The 10,528-nt window shown below is 41.6% G+C and overlaps 1 protein-coding gene across 1 annotated transcript; it reads left to right on the top strand.

The window, feature by feature from the left end:
- The first annotated feature begins 266 nt into the window (after window positions 1–266).
- Window positions 267–7,270, top strand: LOC105892676 (rho-related GTP-binding protein RhoE-like). Its single transcript, XM_012818981.3, has 5 exons — window positions 267–866; window positions 1,013–1,100; window positions 5,008–5,117; window positions 5,909–6,043; window positions 6,338–7,270. Exons 1-5 carry the CDS (start codon window positions 762–764, stop codon window positions 6,575–6,577), a joined length of 678 nt encoding a protein of 225 aa, XP_012674435.1. The 5' UTR covers window positions 267–761; the 3' UTR covers window positions 6,578–7,270.
- The last annotated feature ends 3,258 nt before the right edge of the window (window positions 7,271–10,528 follow it).

Raw genomic sequence — 10,528 nt, 5'->3', positions numbered from 1 at the left:
ACACCCAACAGAAGACGTCTGTTTTGTCTTTGTAAAGTTTGGTTGGTATTTGAGACAGCATGCCAGAGGTGACTCAGCGTCACAAAATACTGTTCGTTTTAAGAAGAGAGAGAGAGAGAGAGAGAGAGAGAGAGAGAGAGTTTGTCTACAAAGCTATCATTGAAACACTAGACTGGTCTTTTCGAGGGAAGTGTCTTACTATTCCACATCATTGGTAATTCCCTGAAAATATTGTGTAAACTATTCCCACACGGCCAGCCCATCGGCCCCGTCAAACTCGTTCTAACCGACGATAGGCGTGTGTGCTGAAGTTCCGCAGCGACCGCCCCCCTCCCATGTCTCCGGTGTTCAGCACAACGGATTCGAAACTGAAGCAAGGAGTCACATATAGGTAGCCTTTTCTTGGTCAGTACTTTCTTATCCTCTTTTCTCAAATGCGAATCACATTTTTCATCGGTGGACGCCCAGCCAGACCCATTCGCATCTGTCCTTCTTTAACGCTTGAAAATTGTTTCTGCAACTTTAACTGCATGAATTTTTAAGTGCTTTTCTTGGGGAGTTGGCCCGCACTACAGCATTGCCCCAGTGTGTCAGCAAGGTTCCAACTTTGTGGTACAGGGTGAATGTCAAAATGTGTGAAGGTTGATGGCTCCATTGAAGAGTAACAGAGCGGGTGCGAGTGAGTTATAGAGGAGTCCCTCTTACGTACGAAGTCTATCTTTGGATAAATGAAGGAGTCGAGGTACAGGCTTTTTTGAAGGATGGAGCACATTCACGACATGAAATGCAAAATAGTGGTCGTTGGGGATAGTCAGTGTGGAAAAACATCCCTGCTGAGCGTATTCGCGAAAGACTGCTTTCCAGAGGTAGGTTCACTCAATCCTTAGCCGATAAATGATCATTAAACCATAGCACAAGGTAGCACCGCTGATGGTAGCGTGATTGTAAGGCTTTGATTATTGGAACCGTTCGCATCATTGAACTTATGCCATGCCCTATTTCTTTTCTTCAGGGATACGCTCCTACGGTGTTTGAAAACTACACTGCTAGTTTTGAAATCGACACTCAGCGAGTTGAATTGAGGCTGTGGGACACATCTGGTAAGACTATCAGTATTTTTAACGTGACTAAACACATGAAAGAAAGTGTTTTGCCGATCGCAGGCTTACTGGGCCACTGGCTTCATGTTTGAAGTAGCCTATAGAAATACACAAATATGTCAATGAAGTAGGAAAAACACAAGATGATAGCCTACAACTCTTGTGGATATCCGAGTGTTGTCCGAGGAAGATTAGCTGTGGTAGGTTCACGCTCATCCCTCTGTATCCAGTGGTTAGAAGCCCCGAGGAATGACGCTCCAGTTCTGGAATGCTGGAAGCGCTAGCCAGGATGGGAAGTCAGATAAGGTTATAGAAACCGCATGTCCATTCAGTTCCAGCCACCGGAACGCCCAAGTCAGAATGAGAGCATTGTTAAACGATCACCGAACGGTGACTATTTTAGTTTTAATTAAAAAGACAATATCAAATAAGGATCAGTAAGTAGGCAGGGAAATGACATAACACTGTCACTGAATAAGAACTGAGATGATATGTAAGAGTGATATATTTATCCAACAGCAAACTGTTCTCCATACCTTTTGTATTCACACTGAAAATATGTATGTGTGTGTGTGCGTGCAATGCAAAGGGTAGTGTGGGTCCCTAACCTTAACCTAGTTCCTACACAATCTTATACAAATCTGAAACTGTCTGCTCGTATGACATGCTTCATTAAACCAGAACTAGTACATCATGAGGGCATTTGTCAGTAACCACTGGCTCATAGCGTAGATCACATCAGGCTCTCCGGACCAGCGTCTGGAGGTAATTACTCTCTGTGTCAGCATTCAGACCTCACATCTGTTGGCTGATCTGCCCCTGGGTTTTGCCTGAATGTTCAAGAATGGGGGGAGTGGGACCACTAGTACCACAGTTCACAGTGTAACCTCGAGTTGATTATAATCCCCTCCAGAGACCTCACCAAAACACACACACTGCCTCTCCAGGATCGTGTTCATATAGCTAACATCACTGAAATAACCCACTGATAGTATGAACATATGGGGAGTTACAGAATTTAACAAAGCATGTTGCTATGGTTATTAGCTATTGTACGCCAACTCCATGTCCTCATGCCTGAGAGTACTTTACATTGCTTAAAAGATAAAAAATGTTTAGATGTTACTATACTAACACGTTACCATACTTACATATAGATGTACATATAGACTATACTAACATGTTGACATACTAACATATAGATGAAAATTTACTTCCCATGAATGAGAGATACTGAATATCAGGGTCTTTAACTCGGTGGGCCAACAGTCATTTCTTGCCACCAGAGTACAGTTAAGCAAGGGCACAAGAATCATAATATCAAAACAGTAGATTCTGCTTTCACATTCTAGTCAGGAGTCGACCCAAGAGCAAGCTCACACCTAAACAAATACAATATTTGTTTACATTTGTCTACATCTCTATTTTAGATACATCCAGTTAATAGTAAAAGATGTTGCAGCTTACACTCAATAACACAAACTGTCTGTGCTAGTGGCCACACAATTGCTAGCATGATGACCAAGTCTGGAAGCTGCACCTCCGTTTGGTTATGGGTGCACCACTCTGAAGCTGTGTGAGCTTCTTCACAGAATTCTCCAGGTCACATGCAGCTTTCTTCTCCCAGAATAGCACTGTAACCTAATTTGCTGATAACTCATTCGGCTTGCATGTGGCCTTTCTGTCTACTTTTAGTGTGTGCAGCTTTCAGAGGGGATTCCATGGTGTAATTTGGGCCTCCGAGATAGCTGGAGACACCCTGAGAAAAGATCTCAAGGAATTCCCTCATTATCAAGAACAGTAGTGGCTGGAGCATGCTTGTGCTTTGTCAACAGAATTTACAGCCACAGCTGAGTGTCTGAGTGAAATGATATTTCATTTTGTATCCAACATGTGCTTAAGATATCAGTGTGTTCCTTCTGTCTTCTTGGTTACACATTTAGCTCTACATATGATTGTTAGGTGCAGTTGATGTGTTTGGTCACTGTGGTGATCTTTGGTTAGTTTTAGCTGCTGCGTTCTTTTAGGTTATGGTAGTTTATTTTGTTGCAACCCAGGGCCGTTTTTTCAAAACACAGAACTGCACTCTCAGTTCAAAGTACATATCTGAATTTCCCAGAATGTAATTAAGATTTTGGAATCACTTTTTACATGGTGGATATGAAGCGTGTGCTCTTGTGGAAACACAAATATGTGCTTGGGAAGACGACTCGTGATTCAGTGACTGTGATGTAATCCTTTATAAGAAATGTTTTTGGTTAGAGCCTTATGTAAGGTGGTTATGGGTTTTAGTCAAATTGTAAAATCCTCATACAACCACCATTTTGTAAACAGGGGTTAACCTGTTCTTTAATAAAGAACACATAGTTTATGTGGTGTAGGCATATTTTGGCTTATGTATGTACAGAAAATCCCTTAAACAACAAAGAAAAAACTAAAGTAGTCGGTTTTTGCTTGTTTCATTTGAAGTATTTTGGGGGTTAACGTGCAGAAAAAGTTTTCATGCACACATAAGCACATTCCTCAAGTTCTCAAGTTTCACACCAGATACATATTAAAGACTTTAACAGCCCGCACTTAAAATAGTGGTCTCAGTTCTGTTTATTTTATAAGGATTGACTCACCAGACACCAGAATATTTCATTTTTGTTTGTGTCTGTCTTTGTGGTATTACTGAGTGGAAAAAACCTGTGGGAGAGGCAACAGACCAAAGTCCAATGCCAAAATCTTTACAGACTACAGTCATTCCTCTGTAAGAACTTGCACAGTCAGTGTTTGAGACAATATGCCATTATTTGTGATGTTGATATATATTTGTGTGAGGTAGATTTTCCCATGACAATTTAGATTCATCACTGTTTTCACAGTGTTAGTTTTATTTGGTATAAATATTGTTATTACGTTTGTTTCACCTCCTAGTGTGCAAAAGCATACATTCTTGCTTAATCCATCTTCACTGAAAATCTATGCCTTGCCATCCAAGAATTCTGATTATTTATTTTGAACAGTCCACTACACTGGCAAGTTACTAAAGCATAGCTGTCTCCAGAATTTGCACATTTGCAGATCCAGCCTCAGTCAAACATTTTAGATGGGAAATGTTTGTCTTTCTCATCATTAATTACTGCATGGTGTTATGCATTGTAAGGACTTCACAAAGTATTTCAAAATGAAAATGGTAGAAATGTCAGTAATGTACCAGTCACCTTAACATATGACCAAAGGAAGAAATTACCTTAATAAATATACATCACAGACACATTGCGCTATAACATAGTAATACATGAACAGTGATAGCAATACAAATTGTAAGGATAAATCATCGGGACTTTGAGCTTTAACAAAGACTCTCTTGTATTTGGAAAAGTATCCAGCGTTTAAATAGACAGATACTTACATCTGCTGCACTGGGGGCTGCTTGACTTGTTGCACTGTTAAAGTAGGACTCTAGTGTTTGCCTGCATTCCATCTAGTGGTGTAGTTGAATCCCTTTGTTTGTGTTGTTTGTCATCTGTGTTTAGAGTTTCAGGGATTAAGCCTCTCAAATGCTACCCCTTTGTTAGTCCACATTCTCCCCTTCATTTTGTGAGAGCTTCTGGTCTTAAGTTTGACACTAGAGTTGCACAGTTTGTGACAGCCAAGCTCTTTCATTTCACACACTTGCTCAGTATAAGATGAGTGCTTTACAAAGTACCCAGGCGTACACTTGACATGGGTTGAAATTACTAGTCTGCTGTGTGGTTGCAATAGGCCACAGTGTGCAAGACAATTTATGGCAAGGTGAAAGGTTTGAATTTACCCACTCTCTGATTATGGTTAGATTTACCAAGGGTGGCGTATTTATATGTCATAGTCATAACATATATGTGCATAAACAAAACCTTGACCTCGTGCTCATGTTTTACAGGGTCACCTTATTATGACAACGTACGTCCACTGTCCTATCCTGATGCAGATGCAGTCCTCATCTGTTTCGACATCAGCCGCCCAGAAACCTTGGACAGCGTGCCAAAGAAGGTGGGTGCTTCAGGGCTGACCTGTTACTAAACTAAAATCCATTCCACAGATCCAGCTCTTTGCCTTCTGTCTTATCGCTGTCGCAGGAAGTGGAAAGGCTGAACGGCATTCATACAGAGCTGCAGTTCACTCCATAAAGGCTTGTCTTTGTGTAACAGGGTCAAGTGTCCCAGGCTGCAAAGAAGAAGAAAAAGCTTTTCACCAACTCGAGAGCAGAGAGCAGTGTGTTTGTCTGCCTGTGTGTGTGTGTGTGTGTGTGTGTGTGTGTGTTGCCACTCACGTGAGGGTGAAGAATGATAATTGTCCCAGTGAATGCCTTGTTTGCAGTTGCTCATACACACAGGATGCTATTGTTTGTGTGTGTGTGTGTGTGTGTGTGTGTGTGTGTGTGTGTGTGTGTGTGCGTGTGTGTGTGTGCGGATGCCTCTTGACATCTGATGTCATAAAAGCTCATTGTGCTGCTAATGGAGAACTGTGAAGATGTGTTGAAATCAGAGACAGGATGGCACAATAGGGCGGCAATGAGCATTTGCTATTTTAAACTTCAGTGAAGAGTCTGTTTGCGAGAGTTAGGAAAGGAAATAGGGAGAAATGAACTGGAACATACTTTATTGCAACAGTTTACCATGAGAAAACCCATTCATTTCATGCAGTTCAGGATTCATGTTCATGTCTGGCTGTGCACACATGTAGTTTCATTTCAGTTAACACGATAATTTCTGTGAAACAAAAATATGCTGTTGCTGTGGTCACACTGTGAATGCCATCTCTGCTCTTTGTTTTGTTTGCAGTGGAAAAGTGAGATTCAGGAGTTCTGCCCCAACACAAAGACACTGCTGGTGGGGTGCAAGTCGGACCTGCGCACAGACCTGTGTACTTTTGTGGGATTCTCTAATCATGTTCCGCCACCCGTGTCATATGACCAGGTGAGTTTGTGCGTCCAGATGTAGATGAGATGTAGAGTCTGCTGGTCTCCAGTAGCAGCTCGGACCTTTCTTACTTTGAAACACCTGTGCAGCTTGAACACTCTAGAGCCTTCTCTGACATTAGTATTTGTTTTATCTAACAGCAACAGCGTCTGCTCTCTTTGGCTGATGTGGTCTATAATGACCAAGCCTGCAACATCACAAACACCACACCAAAAAATAAACCGTGTCCAGGCCCAAACGAATAAACGTACATGTTCAAGACCAACCCTGTTGTTTTATTTATTCTTCCAGGGTCTGAACATGGCCAAGCAGATCTCGGCCCCATATCTGGAGTGCTCGGCCCTGCAGTCTGAGAACAGCGTGAGGGACATTTTTCACGTGGCCACTCTGGCTTGCGTCAACAAGGGCCACAAGAATGTGAAACGCCACAAGTCCTCGAGGACCACCAAGAGATGGCCCAGCCGGCCAGAACTGGGGACAGTAGGATCCGATCTTAACAAATCCAAAGCTAAAAGCTGTACGGTCATGTGACATGGAAAAGAATGTATGTGGTGAACACATGACTTACTTGGGATTATTGTTCTTAAGATGTGTGATTTTTTCCTTCGGATTTTGTATGATAAGCCATCCATCCTTAGGATACATAGGAAGTGAAGGGACGATCTTTTGCACTTTAAAAATGACATGGAATCTTAGAAGGAATTGTTATTGAGAGAGCTTTTGAAGGACTTCACCCAGAGCAAAACGCATAATGAAGACCAAGCCCCTGGATGACATGTCTGGACTTGTTCCCTTTTGTATCATTCTCAAAATGTATCTGGTACTCTGTGTCCCCAGATATGCTTCATTTAGGATTGAAACTCAAAGTGTGTCCTTCTGGTACTGAGCGTGACTTCAGAGTCATAGGGTGACCTAAAGGAAGATACTAATGTAGGTACATATGATGTGCTCTATATGTGTGGTCAAAGTGGATGTGTGTGTGTGTGTGTGTATGTTTGTGTGTTTTCTCTTTGGAGTACACTGTGCTTTAAGAATCCAGCAGTGCATATGACAGAGTTCCCATAAAATGATTTTCAAAACTGCATTCCTTTGTACTTAGGTGTGGTCTCAGATCCTCGTTGTTTGCCAGTAAATCACAACTAAGGCTTTCGAAAGCCACAGTTGTCAGTCATCATTTCTCTGTGTAATTTTATAGAATAAACAAGAACAGCTACTTAATACTTACAAAGACTACATATCAGAATTATTTCTCTTTCTTGTGTCATGGTGACCCTTTATTTATGTTAAGAACTTTGTCTTATGTACAACTTTTGGTGAAAGAATCATCAATTCAGAGCATAACAAAGCATCTTAGTGATAAGGATCCCTGAATCAGTGTAGAACTGGATCCCCAAGTTAGATAAATTGCAAGAATGTACAGATATTTATGTGCACGGGGAAACAGAAGTGAAAGAAAGGCTTGGTGATCAAAGCTTCATGGAATGGAGACTCATCAATGTTCTAAACCAGCTGTTTGCATGTACGATTGTGTTCTTATACAGGATCTTGCCTGTTATGGCGTTCTGTCTTCTGTCTCTTAGTCGCATAGTTACATCAAGGGGTTATGACAGCCTCCATATTAAAGTGATGTAACATCATTAGATAAAACGTTAATAACCTATATAACATTAAGGAAAAGAATTTGTGAAAAATGCAAGTTGACCTCTTAAAATAAATGAAAATGTCAAAATGTAGTTGGTATATTTTATAGAGGAAGACTCTGCCTGACCATCATATTATACAAAAAAAGTAGCCTGATGTGGGTACAGTGGAATCTATTTTCAGTAATTTTGGAGGGTGAGTTTCTGTACAACATCCTTTGAAAACACTGGTCAAATGGGGACAAGTGCCACAGGAAGCATTTCCTCAAATCTGCCTCCCATCCGCTCATATTTGGGTTTGAGTGTGAAGTATGTGAAGTCTGTGTGTCTGTTTCCTTTTTGCTGAGCTTTCATCTTCACATGAACCAAAAAAAAACACATATTTTCACTCAGATAACACATCTGTATTTCATCAGAAATATTTTCCATACTTTCTAAAACATTCACAACTGACAACAGTTAGCTCTATATAGTCTGTGTAGACCTACCAACCAATAAGGGATGATGATGTTCCTTAAAACACATGAGCCTTGTTATATGCAACCATGTGTGTATAAGAGCCGTTCACATTCTGGCATTGAAGTTGTACAATGTCGATCTCATCATGTGGAGGGGAAAATGTGACACGACCACCTAACGTACGTAAGAAACGGCTTCACAGTGACTGAATCTCAGTTTAGTGATGGAAACAGCCATCATTTATGGTTTTGTGGTCTTGTCGTTTATGTATGTGGCATAGAGGAGTGAAAATGGTTCTTGGATGTGATAGAATGTAAAGAGCATGCCAAACTTGAAGAACGGACTGGAAGAAGCAGTTAGGATTTTTGGAGTTTGTTGGAGACCCCCTCTAAGTGTGTTGTTCAGAGAATGGCCGACCTGATTGTAGCATGTGTTGGATTTTATACCATTCAGTCAGGTAGAATACAGGAGGAGGCGGTGAGACCACACTCTATAGGTGATGGCCGGAAGGGGAGACAGTGGGGTCGAGGGGTTCACCTGTGGGGGGAGGAGGGGGGAGGACAGAGGACAAAGGGTGATAGCAGGAAGGAGGCTGCCTGGGGGAAATGGGTTCTGATGCTAACGGTTCAGGTCTCAGTGAGACAGACAGAGTACATATCCAGGGGTAGGAGTTCTGGATAAAAACTTAGTTCATGTCAACAGTAGAGGAGCAATATTCAGTTCCATCAGATGCTTCGAGGTTCCCTCAAAGATTGCAAATATCACTCCAAGATATCCAGGACACTTGAAGAGGGTGTGCCAATGGCAAGATGGGGAATGTACAAGTTCCACAAGGATTAGAGATGGAGAGTCAGAATTGTGAGTGATAAGAAGGAGAGAATCCTTAGAGGCAAGCACAATGATTATGATGACATGATACTACTTGCTAGGGAATACAGTAATTATTGTAAATAAGATGACTTGCGGCTGAATTAAAATATGGTTTAATCTTATTTTGTGGCTCAGAAATGTCAGGTCCTGCACAAGTGTAGTTAGGGCACATACCATGGTAGTAAAGGGACAATAAACATGTCTCTATCTTCTATTGCACTTATACAAAATTGGAGGCAAAACAGAATAGCTGCTGTAAATCAACTGTCAGGAAATTATATTAATTACCCCTAAATGCAATGATGCATAACAATGATAAAGATATTCATTGATTTGGCCAGTCATTCTTCCTGGCACTATACTGTATATTTACAGGAAGAGGAAGCTCATCTTAAACAGGTAAGAGATTTTCCTTCTCTCTGGCTTCTTGGTAAGTCATATCTGTAACCTTGAAAATCGTGCACAAGTGAAAACGTTTGTGGTTGGCAGTTCACATGCATGCTGAGAGTATAATCTCTTCGCCATGTTGTCTCAACATGGAACGCCTCATATTCATCCTGACCCTGACGTGAGAGGAATTTTAATCTATCCGACAGCATTTTCATCAGGCACTGTATCAAAATTATCTGGGGCTTTAACAAGGTAGAATAATATGATATGTGCATCTATGATATGTCTTTCAAGTTGCCTTAATATTGTGTAATTAAATAATTCCCTCAGGATCTACATTAGCTAGTCAAATATAAAAGAGACCCATACCATAAGTGCAAAAACCTTTTTCCATTGCTTGTATGGATATAAGTGTTTTAGGGGATAAGTGCTATATTATCATTATTTTGATTAAGTTATCAACATCAGAGAGGACACCGACTTGGTTATTTGGATGACAGTACTATAGTCAGTGCCAAGTACCAGATGTATCTCTCAAACGACAAATTCTCCCTCTTCTGGATTCGTTCACTGGTTAATGGTTTAACCAGATCCAAAACATCCATGTGTCACAGCTGGGTTCCCTTCACTGTATCTCTCTTTAAAGAAGATCTTCCTTATCACTATACGGCTAAGAAGGCACATATTAAAGCAAAATCTAACTGCAGGAAACTTCACGTCCTTGCATGTGGCCTAGCCTGATGATCCTCATCAGTAATTCAGGACCACGCATCTCCTCTCTCTCTCGTCCAGTGTCTCAAATGTCAAACACCTCCTCCAGGTTGGCCCTCCCTCCCCCTCCCACTACTCCAGACACAAAGGACGGAGCCAGCGACGCTCCCTCCTGATTGGAACGACAAGCCCTGCGGCCCACATCCTACAAGCCCACCTTTATCTGTCTGGTCTGGGACTCAGAGGTGACCTCCACAGGGGGAGCTGCAACGGTGACCTGTGACCCCAGACTTCTGCATTATTCACCAGTTCCAGGAGATGAGAGCAAACATCATTAACACTCTGGGAGCTTACCCACAATCCCCCTGTGGATGGTCCTCAGCAGCTCTATATTTAGGAAGAGGAAGAGAAG

Source organism: Clupea harengus, chromosome 2 (genome assembly GCF_900700415.2).
Source record: "Clupea harengus chromosome 2, Ch_v2.0.2, whole genome shotgun sequence".
Classification (NCBI taxonomy): domain Eukaryota; kingdom Metazoa; phylum Chordata; class Actinopteri; order Clupeiformes; family Clupeidae; genus Clupea; species Clupea harengus.
The sequence above is the reverse complement of the archived record's forward strand: the minus strand, read 5'-3'. Positions and strand labels throughout refer to the sequence as shown.

Bases quoted from the DNA above. Each gene is read 5' to 3' on its own strand.
- LOC105892676 (XM_012818981.3), top strand. From the start codon at position 762: ATGGAGCACATTCACGACATGAAATGCAAAATAGTGGTCGTTGGGGAT. The intron at 867-1,012 runs GTAGGTTCACTC...TCTTTTCTTCAG, and splicing joins CGAAAGACTGCTTTCCAGAG to GGATACGCTCCTACGGTGTT. The intron at 1,101-5,007 runs GTAAGACTATCA...CATGTTTTACAG, and splicing joins GAGGCTGTGGGACACATCTG to GGTCACCTTATTATGACAAC.